The 21,505-nt window shown below is 37.2% G+C and overlaps 1 protein-coding gene across 4 annotated transcripts in view; it reads left to right on the top strand.

Annotated features, from left to right (window-relative positions):
* Positions 1-2,415: 2,415 nt before the first annotated feature.
* The window catches only part of NCKAP1 (NCK associated protein 1), a 109,454-nt gene continuing 90,364 nt past the window's right edge, over positions 2,416-21,505 (top strand). For 2 of the 4 annotated variants that reach the window (XM_086719100.1, XM_025912574.2), the window contains exons 1-3: positions 2,416-2,664; positions 19,768-19,785; positions 20,835-20,945. In XM_086719100.1, coding sequence (XP_086575226.1) covers positions 2,557-2,664; positions 19,768-19,785; positions 20,835-20,945 — 237 coding nt within the window. In that variant the 5' untranslated portion in view covers positions 2,416-2,556. The remainder of the gene's footprint in view (positions 2,665-19,767; positions 19,786-20,834; positions 20,946-21,505) is intronic. The other 2 variants (XM_086719101.1, XM_025912573.2) reach the window with 1 other exon arrangement.

Genomic DNA, 21,505 nt, shown 5'->3' with positions numbered 1-21,505 from the left:
ATCACTAATCATTTTTAAAATTTTATGCTTTTCCAGAAAGCTATGGTAGGAAAACACCACAACAGGCACAATTTTCATAATACCTTTACAGGCTGATTAGCATGGTATAAGATATTTTCAAAGACTGAAGAAATGAATGAAAATATAAAATGATATACTTACTATAATTGCCATAAAATCATATGTACGTGGCAAAATATATAATTACCCTAGCTCTGACAGTATACTTTTTACACATACAGGCAAACACTGAAAGGGTTGAATCTTAGTAACAAAATGCTTTTTGATGCAAAATATAGAAAAAAATGCAAGAATTATGAATACCTCATTTAGACATAAACTCTTTTACTCAAATAGGCATATTCCATTCACTCTAGGGTCAATATGTCTAGAAATTAGTTATAATAAAAATTGAATCATGAGACTAACATCTACAGAGTTCTCCCTCTATTAGGTATTCTGAATTATAAGTAGGTACAACTGTTCAAGTTCATATAGAAACATGATAGTGGTTTTTCTTGAGTAGCAGTTGTGTTCAAATTGTAATATGGTGCCATTTTTCTCGTTCTTTTTTTGCAGCACTTTTGAAAAACTAGAAAATGATGCAAACTTTCATTGGTGCACTCTGTAGTTCTGCATCTAGCTAAATTTGTGTGTGGTCCCCCAAAAGAGCACATCTTTCCCTCAACGTTGAACATCTTTCAGTTTTCTTATCCAATTGTCCCAAACACCTTTGCAGTTTTGCATTTCCCAGGTCTGCTCTCACTGTGGCAGGCTCCAGATGCTTGCCTCCTCTAAACTGAAAGTTTAACTATCACGTTGGAAAGTAAATCCCCCAACACTTAACTGAGTAATAATAGCTCAATAGGTGATCTCTGAGGTGTTTACATTAAAAAAAGAAAGAAAGAAAAAAGAAAATAAAGGACACTTTAGGTACAAAGCCTTCATTCAAAGGTAATGAAATTCTTTCTATGTGTAGAATTTCAAGCAGTGTCAGGTATGATAGACTTTCTGGTGGGTGTTGGACTTCTTTAATGCCCCTTAACTCAAATGCATTTAGTCCACTCCCTTTCTCTTGTCAAGATAATAAAATAAATATTTCTGTAGGATGGTACATTCGCTAGCTTTAAAAAATGTTTTAAAAGCTGTTCATCACAATTTCCTTCTCATAAGGCATTTAGATCAATCTAACGATAGCTTATTTACTCTTAGTATATTTTTTATTGAAGGTGGCAGAACATTGTGTCGTAACACTAAAAATTAATGAATATAATACAAAGATTAACACATTGAAAGAAATTAAGGCCAGAAATAATCAAAGCCGTATGAATCCTCTTGGCTAGAACGCCTCATGCCAGTCAGTTACATAAGTCCTTTATTCGTTCACTTTTGGAACCAAGTCTAATACATTTGACTAGAGGGAGTAGTCTTGGAAGAAGTAGCCGGGAAGAAATCGATCAGGAAAAAACAAAAAGATGGAAAAGTAGAATGTTTCCAAGAAGGGGTGGGATTTAGGGTGGAGGCCTGGAAAAAATGCGAGCGTTCCTTCATTCACTGAACAAGCATTTATCTTTTGCCTCCCTCATGCCAGGGCCTATTTTGCGTCTTCTCCGGATGGGTGCTGCTAGTCAACAAATTCCGGATTCCGATTATCTCAGGAACTTGAGTTGCCCTCACTTCCGACCTCCCCTCTCAAAAACTGTCTTCAGGCAGGGGGGGTAGGGATGGGATAGGGAGGATGAGAGAGGCGATGCCCGCCTCGTGGAGCACAACATCTGCTGTGTTCAGCGACAAGCGTCTGTCAAGCGGTGGGAGGAAAAAGAGCTTGGAGCCTCCAGCCCACTCTTAGACGAAAGTCGCCTGAAACGCTCCCCTCCCCCCGCCCCCCCCGGACTTCTGCTGATTTCTTTAGGCAGGTGGTGCAGAAAGGCAACTTTTGGGAACTTGTAGAAGGGTGTGGGGCGAAGCGGGACGAGCGTGGAAATGCGACTCCACTTGATCTCAGGTTAGGACTCCCACACTGGGATCAAGCGCAGCGGGCGCGGGGGGCCGGGACTGGGGTCCGAAGCGGCAGCTGCAGCGGCGAGCCGGGCGGGGCAGGCGAAGGCCCCCAGGGCGCAGTTCCCCGTCCGGCCTCGCGGGGGCGCCGGCGCGGCCGATCAGGTGACCGAGCGCTCGTCCTGGGCTGCGGGAAGCGGCCTCGTTCTCAGCCGCCGGAGACGCCGCCGCCGCCGCCACACCTAGTGGAGGAGCCGGGGAAGGCGGCTCGGTGGGGGCTGGGGCGGAGAGCGCCGGGGGTGGGGACGGAAGGGCGGCGGGCGGAAGGCAGGAGGCTGCCGGGACGCGGGCTCCTACGGGGGAAGGGACCCCCCGAGGCGTCTGCCGCGGCTCGCTCAGTCACCGGCGCGGGATTGGGGCGCAAGGGTCATGGGCGCTCTCCCCTGAGACGGAGGTCGCGGGCGGTGGGGGAGGAGGCCCGACAGAGGTTGCGGCGGAGGCCGCGGGCCGGTGACTGGGTGCGAGGCGGCCGGCGGCGGCACCACCACCAGCACCACCATGTCGCGCTCCGTGCTGCAGCCCAGTCAGCAGAAGCTGGCGGAGAAGCTCACCATCCTCAACGATCGGGGCGTCGGTATGCTGACTCGCCTCTACAACATCAAAAAGGTGCGCACGGGCCGGCGAGATCGCGGCGGGGGCAGCGGGCGGGCGGAGGAAGGACGCACGGCCGGGGAAAACCGGGGGTGGGGGCAGCGGGCGGCGCCCGAGGCAAAAATCACGGCAGTGCCGCGTCAGGCCGGGCCCGGGGTCGCCGAGAAGCGCCGCGGCCTATTGCGGAGTCCCGGCGCCTCCCCCGGTGGCGGGCGGGCCGGCCGGAGGCAGAGAGAAGCCATTTCCCAGCTCCCAGCGGCGGGATCCGGCCGGGCCGGCGCGGGGCCCGGGGCGCCGCTGCCGCCCCCTCCTCGGCGCCCCCGCCCCCGGAGCGGGGTCTACCGGAAAGGGAGGGCAGAGGGTGGGCGAGGTTGGGGGAGGGGGGAGGAGATAGGAAAACTTGGGTGTTCATAACTGAGGTTGAATGGTAGGAATCTGTCGGAGGTGGTAGCAATTTTGTCTCAGTTTTTTGGTGTGTAAGTGTGTGGATGTGGGAAGGGAATGGCTAATCGGGATGAACCCCGCATCTCCTCCACTTGCCACTTTATTTTGGATTGCTAAATAACAGTCGTTTGAGAGCATGTTGACAATTTGGAATTATTTCATTTTGAAGGTAGAGAGGAGGGGAAAGTGAGGGTGGAACCAATTTTCTTCTGAAATACTTCTGGGCTGTGAGTCACGAGAACAGGAATAACAACCTTCTCTCCCATCCCTCTTTACTCCTCCTCTTAGTTTTTGCAACCATGTCTATCTAATAGCACCGAAACACCATTTCTTAAAGTTCGGTGTCGGTACAATTAGAATTGTAAATATGTTGCTATTACTGCTGGTTTATAACATGTAAGGAAAATTTGTGTAGTTGTAACTCAAAGGCCCATCGAAAGTCTTTAAATGGCCTCAGTAGAATAAGAAATGGAAGGCTGAGTTGGAGTTAAGAGAAATAGATGTAAAGATAGGACAAATATTGTATTAATTTATCTTGAGAGAAAACAGACCAAAATCGTTTTCCTTTTAAGGCAAGGTTAGTAAGTTTCAAAGAACGTGGTGAAGAGCAAATTAAAGAGATTTTTGGGCACACTCTACCATTTTTTGAGTTTGCAGTGTGTATTTGATGTCATGTTTTCATAATTATTTTTGTTGGCATTTTAACTATATCATGAACATTCCTTGTAGCTTGACCATAGCAATATAATTATAATGTGTGTAAATTAGGGCTGATGAAGAAGTATTTTTTTGAAATCCATATCATGGAGTTCAAGTTTTAAAACTGATTTATTCCAACAATTTGATATAGATGTTGTAATTCTAAAGGAGAAGACTATGCTAGCTTAATAGTGATAAATTTTTTATAAGGATGGCTTGTGTTCCTGTTGCTCACCTGAATGCAAGGATTGATTTGCCTCTAAACTCAGTAAAATCTGGAGAGGGCAACTGCAACATGTCTATTCAGTTTGTTACATCTTCTGTGGCAGGAGCTCAGCGTCATCACAAAGAAGCCCTCTGCATTTACCAAAGAGCTTTGGTTATACATTTATGGTAGATGGAAACAACTTAATTTTAGATAGTACTACTTACAGGTTGTATTGACTTGAACTTTTCTTGTGATATTATGCTCCTTAACAAACTTTCAAATTAGTTCCTATATGAACTTTGTCTTAACAAGCAAGGCAAACGGTACTAAAAATTACTAGACCTGTGGTATTGTGGTTAAAGGAAATGGTTACGATGGTTTTCAGAAAAGGAAGTGAGAGTAACATCAAAAGTGATTTGGGTATTTGGGCAAAATACCTTTTTAAGCATGCATTTAGACATTTTTATGGTATAAACACAACCAAACTTTACCTATTCTACCTTCATAAATTGCACAAAATTAAAACAAACTTGAAGCGTTTGAACTCCTGTTATTTCAGTTCACTGCCTTAAAAGCTTGCTTTTTTTCACTTCCTGTTTTGAGAAGCTTCAGGTTCTTATATTACTGAGCTATTGAAATTTAAAATGATTTGAACGTGATTATTCCATTCAATTGTCAAATATTTGAGTTATTGTTATATTTCAGCACTTAACGCATATTTAGAGTTTATTGAGAAATATTTTGTCTATCTTGCCTTACGTTCCCTCTGGGCACGGACGGTGTTAACTCATTTTTGAATTACTGGTACTTGGGGCCTTACCTGGTCCAGAGTTTTCCATTAAGTCTTGTTGAAATGGATGAATAATACATATATATATGTGCATATATATTGGTGCACATATGTACAATGTATATATTTAACATATATGGCATGTTAAAAAATATATATACGCATTTAACATATATGACATATATTACATATGAGTGTGTGTATAATCTTGCTCTAGTTTTAATAATAGCTTTTGGTTTGCTCTCCTTGTGCAATTTTGCATACAAATGCATCAGATAGCTTTTGCATCTTTTAGCCTATAGAGTTGTCTATAAGACTGGCATATCTTCCTGGCTGGCTAGGGATTGAAACATTTGTTCAAAAATCTTGCCAAAAAAAGTGAGTAAGATTGGTTCACCATGTGTTTATAAGGTTCATGCTGTCTGCATTTTTATGACTGTATAAGCTACATCTTTTTAATCCCAATCTCTTACAGTTCTCAAAAAAACCTTCCACTGCATAATACATGTCTACCAATCAATTATCACATTTTTATTAATGCGTACATGCATTAGATTGTCTTTCAGATCTGATTCCTGTTTCAGTTGGAAGTCTACATGGAAATATTTTAGTGAGCATACACAGTGAAAATACTTAAAATGACCTGAGTAAAATAATTTCATAAGTTACTGTAATAAAAAATAATATACTGGGGTGCCTGGGTGGGTCAGTTGATGAAGCATCTGACTCTTGATCTCAGCTCAGTCTTGATCTCAGGTTCCTGAGTTCAGGCCTTGCATTGGGCTCCATGCTGGGCATGAAGCCTACTTAAAAAAATCTATTATCTATATTTATATATGTATATACATGTATATATATATATGTATATATAGTATATATAAATACACACACTTTAATGCTTATTACAGGAATGTGGTTATTGAAGATGCCTTTTTATTTATTATTATTTATTATTTTTATTTATTAGAGAGAACGCGAGTTGGGGAGAGGGGCAGAGGGAGAGAGAGAATCCCAAGCAGGCTCCATGACCAGCGTGGAGCACGACATGGGGCTTGATCCCAAGACCTTGGGATCATCACCTGAGCCCAAGTCAAGTGTTGGATCCTCAGCCAACTGATCCACCCGTTGGTGCCCGTTTTACTTTTTTTTAAAAGAAAATCGATCAGTTGAAAAAATTTTGAGATCTTAATATGTACAGGTTATGGAAATTTTAACGAACTTGTAGACTAATCACATCCTTACGTGAGGACAGAAGGAGTCGCCGCCTGGGTAGCTCAGTCGGTTAAGTGTCTGACTCTAAATTTCCACTAGGCCATGATCTCATGGTTTTGAGTTCAAGCCCAGCTTTGGGCTCTGTGCTGGCAGTACGAGCCTGCTTGCTTGGGTTTTTTTCTTGCCGTCTCTGTGCCCCTACCCTGCTTGAGGGCGTGCATTGTCTCAAAATAAACATTTAAAAAAAAAAAAAAAGGAAAGAACAGGTGAAGGAGGAGTTTAGGAAAAGACATGAAGGTGGTAGGTAGTTTTATGTTTACATTTCTTTGTCTTAATTCCTTAAAAATTCTGTTTTTTGTTGAAAAATATGTCTTTTTCCAGACCTGGTAATGCTACTTACCTACGTGTTGATTTTTAACATTTTCCAGTCTACTTTTATATCTGACTGTGGTGTGGTACTCGAAGTACAGTAGTGGGCCAGGGCTTAGGAGACCTGCATTCCAGTCTTCAGTCTGTCACTGAGCGTTTTGTAACATCGGAGATGTCTTGACTTCCCTGAGCTTTATTTTTTCTCATCTGTAAAACAGAGGAAAATTAACTGTAAAAGGAATGTTAAAGTCCATTCTAGCTCTCATTATCTTATCTTTATAATGTTTACAGTGGCCCATTTTAAATAGTAACTGAGCTCAGTTTAGTTTCCATAATGCAGAGATAATGCCTGCTCTGCCTACTTCACAGGATTGTTTGTGAAGATAAAAGATAATAACAGTGTTAAAATAGTTTAAAACTTTCATGAATGTAAGTGTTTATTTAGGAGTCTCAGCAACTTTTTGGGGGGCAATGTTTGTTTTTTTCTGAAATTTTGCTGCTGTTAGCAAACACATTCCCAAATACCAGAACATTTTTGCTGAGTTGAGCAAATATTTCTATTTTGTTTTTTCAAAGTCTCCTTTTTTTTTCCTACCTATCACTAATATGAACGATAACTCTTTACTAGAAAGGTCTCAGTTAATATTTGCATGATTTTTCTAGTTACATCATTGCCTTAATTCTAAACGACGGAAAAGAAGAAAAGACCCACCCAACTATTGCAGACTTTTTTTTTGAATGGTGTGTGTTTGCAGATTTCAATGTATTTTCACTTGTTTAAAAAAATTTTTTTTTTATTAGAGGCTCTCTTTTTTTTTCATAGTCTTCTCCCCATGGTTTTGGATACATTTATTTTATGAGGAAAAAATGAATAGGAGTATAAAAAAATTGAAAGTCCTTAGCTGGTACCTGCTTATTTAATGGAGGAAAAAAAAAAAGATGCATGTGAAGGAGGGGTGTAGCGCAAGGTAAAGGGAGGGGAACCAGCTTTCGTTTTCTCTTTCAGTGTTCTCTTTCTCTTCATTTAGGGTATTATTTTCTCTATTCATCAATCAGGAGCAGAAACATCCTCCAAAGATTGGTTTGTGGCAAGTTCTGGAGTAGTAAGTGTTGTTAGTATGAGATTCCCCCCCCCCACCCCCCAGGGGGGTTTCATGAGAGCCTTAAGTATGTTAAGAAGGAAACATCTCTCCATAAACCTGAATTAAATAATATATATTATTTATTTAAACAGATCCTATTATGTCTATTTGTAAGTTTATTTTTTAATGAATGCTGCTTGTAAAAATGAGGATTTGATCATTTTTTTCTTGTTATATTGGATGGTAGGCTGAGGAAATAAAGATCACTGAAAAATACTTACGAAAAATTATTTTTATTTTTTAATTTAATTTTGTTTTTTTATATTTTATTTATTTTGTGAGAGACAGCACGAGCTAGGTAGGGGCAGAGAGAGAGGGGGACATAGGAGCCAAATGCAGCTCCGTGCCCGTAGCAGTGAGCCTGATGTGGGGGCTCAGACTTACGAACTGTGAGATCATGACCTGAGCGAAGTCGGATGCTCAACCAACTGAGCGACGCAGGGACCCCATTTTTATTTTTTTTAAGTAGCAATGATAGATTACCCTTTGTGGACTTGTTAAGTAACTTAAATATTAAGGATTGTTTAATGATTACAAAAGGAATACATTTATTGTATTCCTGTTTATTGTTAGAAATTCAAACATAACAGAGTTGTGTCACTTCAGAAATTTCTCTGCTTACCCATTTCCTACTTTTAAAAATAAACCTTGTATACTTACATGCTTTTCTGTGCAAATGCTAACATATGTGCATGCATATTTTATTACCTTTTGATTAAATTAGATTCTTTACAAAAATAAAAATGAAGCATCATGGATGCAGTTTACATATAAATGAAATTAGGGTCCTTAATCTATTGCTTGTATACTTGTAAGAAAAATTTAAAGGAATGAACATAGCTACTAGCTAGCTATGTCCAATATGTTAAAAATGAGGAGGCTCAGGTGAAAAACTGTCAGTGTCAGAAGTAATTGTCCTTCTTGACTAGGATGATTGAAAATCTAATCCATGTTATTGTTTGATAATATCCTAGGAATGTTCACATCAGTTAAATTCCAACAGTAATTTTGGGTCAGCTCCAGTAGTTATACACTTTATTTGTTACTAGAATTAAATAGTTTCATCTCTTTATTGTCAAAAAAAAGTGTGTAATGAAATTAATGCTAGCTGCCATTGTATGCTGTTTATATTTTTTTTTCTTTGTCTTTAGTTCTGTGATGTACATACTTATTTCTGGATAAAGGAGTTGAATTTGGAGAGGTTAAGTAATCTGTCCAATTTTTTTTTTAGTTTATTAATTTTTTTTTTTTAATCTCTATACCCAATGTGGGACTCGAACTCACGACCCCCAGATCAAGAGTTGCATGTTCTTCTGACTGAGCCAGCTGGAATTCAGATTGACACCTTTTTTATTGACCACTAAGTATGGGCTCTTCATTTAATTATTTTGCCATTAGGTTTACAGTCATTGATATATTTTTGGTAGATAGAATTAGATTTTGAACACAGTAACCTTAAAGAAATATGTAATTCTGTTATAGTTTTTGTCTTTACTGTAGATTGCATTTGTATGAACTTTGTATGGATTTGTATGAAAATTGAGATCATACTATCAGTGTACCAGAGTGATTATTATTGGAGACTTCCGTTTAGCTTTGTCATGTGTTAAAATGAGCAGTGGTTTAGAACTAGGAAATTTATTTATGTATGTAAGTATGTATGTATATTTTTGAGAAAGTAAGAGACAGCCTGTTGAGCACAAGAGGGACAGAGAGAGAGGGAGACACAGAATTTGAAGCAGGCTCTAGGCTCTGAGCTGTCAACACAGAGCCCAATGTGGCACTTGAAGTCATGAACCACGAGGTTGTGACTTGAGCTGAAGTCAGAAGCTTAACTGACTGAGCCACCCAGGTGCCCCTAGAATTAGGAACTTTAAAATTCAATTCAAATTTTTTTGGGAAACATATTTTGTATTTACTTTTCATGTTCTGTGCAGTTTTTCTTTGTGATTATTTCTAAAATTTAGTCCCTGACCTATTAAAATATACAAACTGAAAGAACTAATCATATAAACAATACTAAAGAAACAGGAACTTGCTTAAATTGGGGGAAGAGTATTTATAAAGCAGAAAGGAAAGTGTAAACTAAAAGATACAATGAAGTAGCATTTATCTTTCCTAATTTTAAGGACACATGGAATCATTTCCTAACTCGATACTCTGTTCCAAATTAAATGGAATTTTAAATGTACTTTTTTCATTTTACATGAAGTCAAATGGTAACATTTTCACATTGAAAGTTCCATAACATGAAATATAAGAAGTGCAGTAAAGAAAGCCCCACCAGCAGGTACCAGGGTGGCTCAGTCAGTTAAGTGTCTGACTTTTATTTCAGCTCAGGTCATGATCTCATGGTTTGTGAGTTCGAGCCCCGTATTGGGCTCTGTGCTGACAGTGCAGAGCCTGCTTGGGATTTTCTCTGTCTCTTCTCTCTCTGCCCCTCCAACATGCACATGTGTTCTCTCTCTCTCTCTCTCTCTCTCTCAAAATAAATAAACTTAAAAAAAAAGAAAGTCTAACCAATAAGTTTGTTTCTGTCTTGGGCAAAAATTAGTAATTAGTAAACTAGTAGTACTCTTCTGTGTTTTGTTGTTGTTGTTGGCTGTTTTTACTGTTGCCTTTATCAGTAAATGTAGTAAAATCTTTTTAGTTTTAATGCTGTAGGAATTTGCAGTACCATAATTAGACTTTGGTAAATTTTTTACTTTTGGTAAATTGTGATGAGACAATCTCCTAGTTAATTATTTCTTCAAATAGTGTTACAGTGTAGTGTTTTAGTTAAATAAGTTAACAGACTTCATAAGTTCTTGAATTACTAATTTGTAAGTAGGGTTGTACGTGTGCCAATTTTAAAGGTGTCTCCTGTTTTAAGTAAAAGCCTACATTGGAAAATACTTTTTTATTGCATAGATACTTGATAGTATCTAAAACTACATTTTAAAAAGTATTTTATATGGGGCGCCTGGGTGGCTCAGTTGGTTGAGCATCCGAATTCAGCTCAGGTCACGATCTTCCGGTCCGTGAGTTCGAGCCCCGCGTCAGGCTCTGGGCTGATGGCTCAGAGCCTGGAGCCTGTTTCAGATTCTGTGTCTCCCTCTCTCTCTGCCCCTCCCCCGTTCATGCTCTGTCTCTCTCTGTCTCAAAAATAAATAAATTAAAAAAAATTTTTTTAAGGTATTTTATAAATCTTACAAACTATTGTTTTAGTCCCAAATTTTGAGGGTTTCCATTTGTTTACTCTTCATTTGTTGAATGTCTTCCTTCATAGACACTGGTAAATTGATATACAGTCTCCAGTGTCAAGAAGTTCATATGTTAGTAGGTATGAGAGATTTACAGAGATCTAACTGAAATGTATTATGTAAGTGTGATTATGGGAATCTTCAGAAGAGCGTTGAAGATTCCATTCCGAGGAAGAAGAGATAATGACTTTTGTGCTTGATTTTGAAGTAGGAATAGAAGCTTCAGGTAGGCAATGTCGAGGAATAGTCATTATTTAAGGTTCCAAAACTTTTGTTCAGGAGAATATATAAAGATATAAAATATATAAGGTTATAAAATACCTTAGTAATGTCTAATGTCCTTCTTGCTGGCATACAGCTTCTAAACTTGTCTATCATTTTCCACAGTTGTAGTATATTCTGTAGCTTGAGAGAACTAGATTCTAGATAAAGCTCTGGTACTATTTTTTTTTTTAATTTTTTAATGTTTATTTATTTGTGAGAGAGACAGAGACAGAGTGAGACTGGGGGACAGGCAGAGAGAGAGGGAGACACAATCTGAAGCAGGCTCCAGGCTCTGGGCTGTCAGCACAGAGCCTGATGCAGGGATCGAACCCACAAACCGTGAGATCATGACCTGAGCTGAAGTTGGACGCTTACCTGACTGAGCCACCCAGGTGCCCTTCTATTTTGTTTTTTAAACTTTGGACAAGTTATTTAACCTTTCTGGGTTATAATAGTTTCTTTATTTATAAGCTTCGAAGACTAGTGGTTCTTAGCCAGGGATACATAATATAATCATTTTAAAGGGTTTTTAAAAATACATGTGTGTCTTGACACAAACTACTGAGAAGAAAAAGCCCCTGAAGTGATTCTGATGTTAAGAGCCACTAAGATAAGTAAAATATGTTTTTAATACCTCTGATTTCTTTCTCAGGAAGTTGTTCACTGTAGTGATTTAATTTTGTTTTCTGTGGTATAACTAAATTTCTGGAATGCTAGTAGACTGCATGTAGACTTTCTACCAGCAAAATCATCTACTGAGTATTTGTTCTCAGCTTCTGTTATGCTTCAAGGTACACTTTTTATTTTCTATGCCATGTTAATCTTCTTTTTTTTTTTTTTTTCAACGTTTATTTATTTTTGGGACAGAGAGAGACAGAGCATGAATGGGGGAGGGGCAGAGAGAGAGGGAGACACAGAATCGGAAACAGGCTCCAGGCTCCGAGCCATCAGCCCAGAGCCCGACGCGGGGCTCGAACTCACGGACCGCGAGATCGTGACCTGGCTGAAGTCAGACGCTTAACCGACTGCGCCACCCAGGCGCCCCAATCTTCTTGATTCTAACTCTTGAAATCTTAAATAGATATGCCGTTTCTCCTACATCTGTGGAATACTCTTATTATTTTTTATTTTTAAGTAATCTCTGCAACCAACGTGGGGCTTGAACTCACAGCTCTGAGATCAAGAGTTGCATGCTTCACCAACTGAGCCAGCCAGGCACCCCTGTGGAATACTCTTTAATTAACCTTATAAGGTTGAGAATTCAATGAATTAATTAATATTAAGTGCTAGTGCAGTGCCTGGCACAAGAGTAAGAAATAAATAAGTTTTGGCTGTTGTTATCAAACCTATTCCTGGGCCTTGAAACAAAGTGGACCTTTAATAAGTGTTTATTTTTTTCCCCTGTTAAATCCACCTCAAGACAACTTCTGGAAATATTTCTTAATTATCCTTTTTAACTACCTGACATTATAGTTTGATATCTACTTACTGCTAATACAGAGTAAGTATTTATATGTATTTCAGAAATGTGTGCTTCAGTAGTCCTTTAAAGATAGCTTCTTTAAAACAGTAAAAATATGATCATATATAATGCTTTTAAAAAAACTATGGAACACCTTTGTTTTATAAATGGAGATGTTTTTCTGTATTGCAAGCTGAAAAATGTTTAATAGCAACAGTGACATAGACCTCTTCTTTTGAATTGAGTAGTAATTAGTAATGCATTTGAATCGTTAAAATTTTTTAAATGCTTCTTTTTGAGAGAGAGAGAGAGAGAGCAAGTGGGAGAGGGGTAGAGAGAGAGGGAGACAGAAGTTCTGAAGCAAGCTCCATGCTGACAGCAGAGAGCCTCATGTGGGGCTCAAACCCAGAAACCATGAGATCATTACCTCGAGCCAATGTTGGACAGTTAACTGTGCCACCCAACTGCCCCTATATCATTAAAATATTTAATTAATTTTGAATTATATAAGACATTGAAATATTTCTTAAGTTTGTGATTTTTCCCAGAACTAGTGCTTAGAAAACAATAAGCATAATTTATATACCTTTAAGGTGGATGTTATTAGCTGTAAATAACAGGTAGTTATTGATAAATTTACATTAATTAAAAAAATTATTTTTTTATTAAAATTTTTTTTTAATGTTTATTTATTTTTGAGACAGAGGGAGACAGAGTGCGAGCTGGGGAGGGGCAGAGAGAGAGGGAGACACAGAATCTGAAACAGGCCCTAGGCTCCGAGCTGTCAGCACAGCGCCTGACATGTGGCTCGAACTCATGGACTGCGAGATGATGACGACCTGAGCTGAAGTCGGATGCTCAACCGACTGAGCCACCCAGGCACCCCCAAAAAACTTTTTTTAATGTTTGTTTATTTTTGAGAGACAGAGCATGAGTTGGGGGGGAGGCGCACATAGAGACAGGGTGACACAGGATCCGAAGCAGTCTCCAGGCCCTGCTGCCAGCAGGATGCTGCTGGATGCAGGGCTCAAACTCACAAATCGTGAGATCATGACCTGAACTGAAGTTGGATGCTCAATCGACTTGAGTCACTCAGGTGCCCCAATTTATATTAATATTAAAGAAAGCATTTCTAATAATTCCAGTTAACTTTCCTGTGAAGCTTCTTAATCTAAATTTTAGCAGTGAATTGCTTTTTTTTTTTTTTTTTTCACCTGCCCAAGCTCAAGGGGAAGTTCAGAGCAGTTTGGTTTGCCAAAATGTAGGTGATATGGACAAGAAAACAAAATAATTGGAAAATTAACCACTAATACGAGAATTTAAGGCTTGTTTTGCTTCTGACAGATTTTCCAGTACTTATTGAAAAATTTCATTGTATTATTTTCATTATTTCTAAAATAAATAAAAGAAGGCTAGGTAAGTTGCTTTACTAGTCCATGATTTTAGGTGATGTTCATTCTTCCTCTAGGCTTTAATGTCAGTTAATTTCCTTGGAGACTCGGGAGAATCTTGGTCCTGTTATGCTTTTAATTGTGCAAAACCTTTAAAAACTCTGACTTTTTTTTATTGAGAAAAAATTAAATTCCTGTTTCTATATAAATTGGTAACATTTTGCATTTTTCTATTCTTCCCTTACATATTCAGATGGGGCTGGTTTCTTTCCTGTACTCTCACAAATAGTATTCTCACTCTGCTCTCTGGGATTTTATTCATTTTATTTATTTTTAAGATTTTTTTTTTAATGTTTTATTTTTGAGAGAGAGCATGAGTGGGGAGGGGCAGAGAATCTGAAGCAGCTCTAGGCTGTGAGCTGTCAGCACAGAGCTCGACATGGGGCTTAAACCCACAGACCATGAGATCATGACCTGAGCTGAAGTCAGATGCTTAACCAACTGAGCCACCCAGGCACCCCTGTTCATGTTTTTTAATTAAATTATTGAATTTATTTTATTTTTTTAAAAAGTTCATTTATTTTGAGAGAGAGAGAGTGGCAGAGGGGCAGAGAGGGAGAGAGAGAATCCTAAGCAGGCTCAGCACTGTCGGCACAGAGCCCCACTCCTCGCTCCATCTCTCATGATTCTGGCTCAGGTCTTGATTTCATGGTTTGTGAAATTGAGCAAGGGGCTCTGGGTGGATAGCAAGAAGCCGGCTTGGGATTCTCTTTCTCTCTGCTCCTCCCTGACTTGTACTTTCCCTGTCTCTCCTAAAATTAATAAACGTTAAGAGTCGGACACTTAACCAGGTGAGCCAACCAGGTGCCTGTAAGTTAGTATATTTAAAAAATTGGTTTGTTCTATAGTTTTTTGGCAAAGGAATGTGTTTTACTGCTGACTTAGATAGACTAGGACTTAAAAAATAAAACTGATCTAACTAAGCAGGTTTTTCCTTTGATAGTAATTACTCCAATGAAAGTTTTGAGCAGCCGAGGTAGTGAAAGAATGGAGCATGTTTTTTTACTTTTTGTGTTTTTAAAAATTTTTTTTTAATTAAGCATTTTTAGTGCTTTGGAATCTTTGGGTCCTCAACAGCTAATAGTTGTAAAACCTTAATTTTTCTGAAGTTCCTTTCCTCTCCGTTGAGTGATGGGTTAGCACTTTCTAAAGCATAGATGTTTTACACACAACAGGTGCCCAGTAAATGTTCTCTTTATTCCCTACCCTTGTTGTTGTTTTCTTTTTTCTTTTAAAAAATTTTTTTAATGTTTATTTATATTTGAGAGAAAGACAGAGTGTGAGTGGGGGAGGGGGCAGAGAGAGAGAGGGAGACAGAATTTGAAGCAGGCTTCAGGCTTTGAGCTGTTAGCCCAGAGCCCGACGTGGGGCTTGAACTCATGAATTGCAAGAACACGACCTGAGCCAGTCATATGCTTAACTGACTGAGCCACCCAGGCGCCCCTGTCTTGATTGTCACATAATCTCTTATGAATAGAGGACTATTTCTATCTATATTTGATTTTTTTAACATGATAAGTTCTTGAAAAAACATGTAGCACTAATCACATAAAATTAATCTGTGTGTGTTATGTAATCTTATGTTGTGACAGCCTAAGGAAGGGACTTGGAAGGGGTTTTGGTGGTAGATTGGCAGAAATATTTGTTTTAAGGTTTACTTTAAAATCACATAAAGTTTGGTCTTGAGGTTTCCAGTGAAGGATGTTTACTTTTTGGCATGAGTAAAATATTATGTGGTTTTCTAAAACATCTTTGTTCTTTATTTTTGGTGATAAATATTATATTTGTATTCTGTGAAAAAAATGAACTTGGAGATGTCGATTGAAATACTGACCTAGAATTGGTTACATAGAAAATCTTAACTTTGATAATTGGGAACTCACTATAGATATTGATGTGTTTTGGGAAGTTTTATTTTAAAAAATAGAAGATGATTATTTAGAACTTAATTATTAAGTGCTTATGTACCAGGCACTGGAATAAGCACTTTATTTGCATTTTGTCTTTTAAAAATCTGTACAATCTACCCTGTTAAGTAGATAATATTAGTACCCTTCATTTGTGGATTATAGAACCGAAGTTCAGAGATTAAACAACTTGCCAGGAAGTCATATGGGCTGTGCTCTTTGACTCAGAGACAGATTTCTTAGTTATTATATTTAAGTATTCCCTTTAACACTAGTGCAATTTTATCTGTCACATTATATAGTAATAACTTAAATAAAATATAAAAAAAAAATTCAAAAAACCTAAGGGGCACCTGGGTGACTCAGTCGGTTGAACGTCCGACTTCAGCTCAGGTCATCATCTTGCAATTTGTGAGTTCGAGCCCCGCATCGGGCTCTGTGCTGACAGCTCGGAGCCTGGAGCTCCCTTTGGATTCTGTGTCTCCTTCTCTCTCTACCCCTCCCCCACTTGTGCTCTGTCTCTCTCTATCAAAAATAAATATTTAAAAAAATTTATATAGTCATAACCTTGTTGAATTTAAAGATAAGTAGAATATTCATAGAAAATAAATTTTCAATTGTGAGAACTGGAAGTTTAAGTATATAAATATTTAAATTTGCTTTAGATCTTCTGGAATTTTAAATAACAGTATTTTATGCATTATGAAAGCATGGTAAGTCAAGATAAACAAGATTTTGGAGTGGGTTTTTTTTTTTTTAAATTCTGTGGTTCAGATATAGTGTCCTTTTTCTCTAGTGAAGTAGCTCTTTTAGCCAATTAAGCAAAAAAAAAAATTTTTTTTTTTCAGTAGGGCTATAAGTTCAGTTATTTAGATGCAATTTTGCCCTGTACTCATCTTTTCCTTCTTTTTCTTTTTTGGTGTGTGTGGCATGGTAGAACTATTCAAAAGTTTTATTTAATTTAATTGGTAATTTGTTAAATCTTTTGATTCAGTCTTTATGGTAAGCCTTTTTGGTATGTATTACTGTAAAATGTGTTAATAACTAAGTACAGTAGTATATGTCATTTTCTTAAATGTGCCACTTCAAAGGATGATACTTTTGAGAGTGAAAGATTAATTTTGTGTAATATTGTAGTTGTAGGATGAGGTAGAGTTTCATAGGTACCAACTGCAGACAGTGTTTTTGAAATACAGGTTGTTATTTTATGATATCTTTGTCCTCCATATCCTGAAAATGAAATGTGCTGAGTTAGGGTGGGGAAGAAGAAGATTAATTTTTATAAACTGAGACAGCTGGTTACTTGGAATTTTGCTATACTGTTTTGGTATAGTAGGAAATCGCCCCCCCCCCTTTTTTTTTTTATGTTTATTTATTTTGAGAAAGAGCAGGCAAGCAGGGAGGAGCAGAGAGAGAATCCCAAGCAGGCTTCATGCTGTCAGCACAGAGCCTGATGTGGGACTTGAACCTTAGGAATCACGAGATCATGACTTCAGCAGAAGTCCGTCGCTTAACCAACTGAGCCATCCAGGCGCCCAAGTAGGAAATCCTTTTTTAAAAAATCTTCATTTTTGAGAGAGAGAGAGAGAGTGAATGAGGGAGGGAGACAGAAGATCTGAAGCAGGCTCCGTGCTGACAGCAGAGAGCCCAATGCAGGGCTCAAACTTATGAACCGTGAGATCATGACCTGAGCCAAAGTCAGATGCTTGACTGACTGAGCCATCTAGGCACCCCAGTAGGAAATCCTTTTTAACTGAATTATTAAGTACAGCTTTTTGTTAGATGTATTTATTTACTTAGATGTTAGCTTTTAGTCAGGTCATTGTTTTTTTCTTGTACTTTTTTTTTCTTTGCTTGAGTTTTCCTTACACAGTGTCTCTGTTGGTATTTGAGTAAATCAAGCAGGTTGATTTCAGAAAAAATAAAATAAGGTCTAGTACTTTTGTATAGTACCTATGAACCCTGTATTTTTTATTGGCATTTCTGAGTGCTCGTGGTATACTAACTATCTGTAAATTGCATGCATGCACACACACATACACACACAGATATTCATGTAATGGGGTTAAAGACTTTATAGGGTAAATTGCATTTATTATCAACCTATGTAACAGATGGAAAAACTGAGGCATAGAGGAGTAAAATCACTTGCTTATGGTTATGCAGCCAGGAAGTGATAGAGCTAGGATTTGAATATCTTGGAAATCATGTTCTTAACTATTAGGTTAAACTGTAAAAGTACAACAAATTTGGTATTTAGACATAGGGCAAAGGAAGGAAATATGTGATTAGAAGAGGGAATTGTAGTCATTATTTCTAGTTCCATATACTATGATAAATACGGTTTTGCAATTACTATTCATGAGACTTTTACTTGAGTAATTACAATTATTGTAGCTGTTATTGACAACAACGAGCATTTTTAGAGCATTTTAGAGCACTTATGTGTCAGTCCTTCAGCTAAATATTGTACACAGTTTATCTCTTTTATAATCCTCATAATGAATGTATGAGGTAAGTACTAACTTCCTCATTTAAACATGAAGAAACTGAGACTAGGAGATATTTTGTAATATATTCAAGTCCTATGGATTGTAAGTGGTGAAGATTAAAACCCAGTAAGTTTTAGAGTCTGTGTTCTGTCTCCTGCTATCGTATGTTTAGCTATGGCTCATTGAGCAGGGTGGAAAAAGGTAAATCAATTCCAAGGAAAGATTATACAACCATTTATTTTTCCACTGAAATGAAATTCCATTCTTTTAGTTTTTAGAGGGAGAAGGAAGAGTTCCTCTTATATATACATGCTCACCTGAGCACATATATATGTGAGCATACATATATATTAGTTTTCAGATACTTGATTAAATTCTTACACAGTAGAATTTGTGCTCATGGGAAATGGGTAGTCTATCGTATTTTTGTTATTAGATAGTCACTAATATTGTTAGAATGGATAGTTAAATTTTTAAATATTAGAATATGGAGGATAAAACATTTCATTGAAAAACTGAATGTAATAAAAAAATAAACTGAATGTAATTTGGAATCACTTTAGGATTCTGCACCACCTCAGGCAATATTTAGGAAACTTGATTTTCATTGTATCATTGGTGTAAGGAAATGCTAATCTAGGTATTTCTGTTTGGACAGAATTTTAGTATGTGGTTCTTAGTTATTATTATATAGCATAATATTTTTGGGGAGGTGGACTAATTAGCAAATTAGTTTATGTGCAATAAATGATGGTCTACTCTGAAGAAAAGTCAGATATATTTTAGTATTTATGATGTTGAAATAGAATTTGCATAGTTGCCTTGTGTCAATCTCATGAAGGATTATGAAGTTCTAAATTTCTTAAATTAATTTTGCTTTATCTACTTATGTTTGAGAATTAAGAGCATTCTTAATGCATTCCTATTTCCATTTGGAAAATACAGGAATGTTTGCATTGATTTTTATACTTTGACTTGGAAGGGAGTTAGGTGATTTTTGAAAAATAGTTTCAATTTGGGCTGAAGTGCAAAAGTCATCCAATAACAATTTACTTTTATTCTTGGCTACCGTTTCTTTTTAAGGTATGTAAAATTTCACTGACGGTTTTGCTCCTGTTTTTATAGTTGCATGTAGTCTTCATTTTTCCTTCTAGTATTATTTTAAGTTGATTTAGAAAGAGCACCAAGAAACTGACATGGTTTTACACTTACACAGTAGTATTTAAATATATATGAATAGTGTAAACTCTATAAAATCTATTGTATACTAAACTCGCTACTTAGAATACCTTTAAAATTGTAGCACCATATAGTTCTAATCTTGTTTTGTTATTCATAGTCTGCGGTGCATAAGTTCTCTACTGAAACGTATGTCATAGTTTGACAATCATTGTTTACACGTAATTTTCTCTCTTTTTATTACAATGCTTCCCCAGCAAGGACAAGTTTGGAAGGTTTGCAAAGCTTTTCACCTTCCCTTTGCCCGCTTGCCCGCTTTCAGATCAGTTTCATGTTTCATAACTTCTCTTTCTGCAATTCACAACATAGCCATAGTAAAAGATGAAAAAAAAACATTAAATTGCAATATGGTATTTCCTCACACATAGTAGAGAGATAAAACTTTTCAAAGGACACATTAAAAAAAATGCAATGAGAAGTTAAATAGCAATGTGATAGTTTAATTCCCTAAGAAATAACATCTCACTAGCAAGCAGTTAGTTAAATGTCGCATAATGAACCACTGAATAGTACTGATTATATTCTGTATTGCTAATAGTTCAGATAAAAAGTTCTTTCTAATGCTTACATTTGTATAATGCTTTACAGTTTACTACAGAGAATGCTATATGGCTGATGTGGTCAAAATGTAAACATTCCCATTTATTCTGTGCTTACGAGATCTAGAACAGATACAGATTCATTGTTTGACGTGCTGCCGGTATGATGGAAAAATACTGTTGTGACTCAGGTGTTCAGAGGAACAGGTTACACACTTGAGTACTATAAAGACAATTTTAGCAGCTTCCAGTTCTTTTGAACTAGGGCTCTTGTATTAAAATGTTTAAAATGAATGAGGAAAACATTTTGGAAAAGACATTTAAACATAAGCTTTATTTTATAACACTTAGAAAGAAACATTTCCAGTACTCTTCTGAATATTTAATTTTGTAATAATTTATTAGCTTCAGATGAATACAATTCTACCTCAAACCAAGACTTTTTTTTTTCTTTTTCTTTTTTTCTTTAGGTTTGAGCTTTTTTCTTCACTGCTGTTCTGCGCTAACTGCTTTGAAACTTTCCATGCATTTTTTTCAGTAGAAGAACATCTCTGTACTGTCTCCCATTGCATATTTCAGCTGTGACAATCCCTGCACTTTGCCTATTCATTTTATCACCTGCTCACCAAAAACAATAAATATCTCTAATTTCTGATTACAGATTTGCTATTAGTTGGTTTTAGAACAAGGATGCATTTCACTTTTTTATTACTGTTGTTTTATAGGCATGTGGAGATCCCAAGGCAAAACCATCCTACCTTATTGACAAAAATCTGGAATCTGCTGTGAAATTCATAGTCAGAAAGTTCCCTGCTGTAGAAACTCGCAACAACAATGTAAGTCATAGAAATTTTTGTGCTACTTGATTTTAACCATCAGTAGGGAAAGTAATGGTTAGATTAATACTTGAAATAGTTCTTATTTGTCTAACTCTTTATATTTTGGTATACCAATTATGTACATTGATGAATGACTTTCAGAGACACAGACACTATTCTTATCTTTAAAACTGGGAAAAATGACTGGAATATGTCACCGTTTTATCATACAAAACATAAGATGTTAATTTCTTACACACTTCTTCACTTTCAAGTTGCAACAGAAAGTAAGGTAATAGATATGTTTATGTTCCAGATATTTGCATGACTAGTTGGAGTTTTTCCTAATAATCATACACTATTTTGAAATTAGTAAATGTCATAGAGCTTGTATTGTTTTTAGTAATTAGCTATGTTTAGTTATAAAATATATGTTTCTTTAATATTTTTACATTTGAGAAAACAGTTTCTGAAAAATAATATAACTAGGTGATGTTGTAGGATCTTTATTTTTCCATATTACTTTCTTCAGATGGGGTAGTTTTTCTTAGTATATCAAAATATAATCCTATTCAGAG

This window comes from Puma concolor, chromosome C1 (genome assembly GCF_028749965.1).
Source record: "Puma concolor isolate L17-30 chromosome C1, mPumCon1.1.hap2, whole genome shotgun sequence".
NCBI lineage: Eukaryota > Metazoa > Chordata > Mammalia > Carnivora > Felidae > Puma > Puma concolor.
The sequence above is the reverse complement of the archived record's forward strand: the minus strand, read 5'-3'. Positions and strand labels throughout refer to the sequence as shown.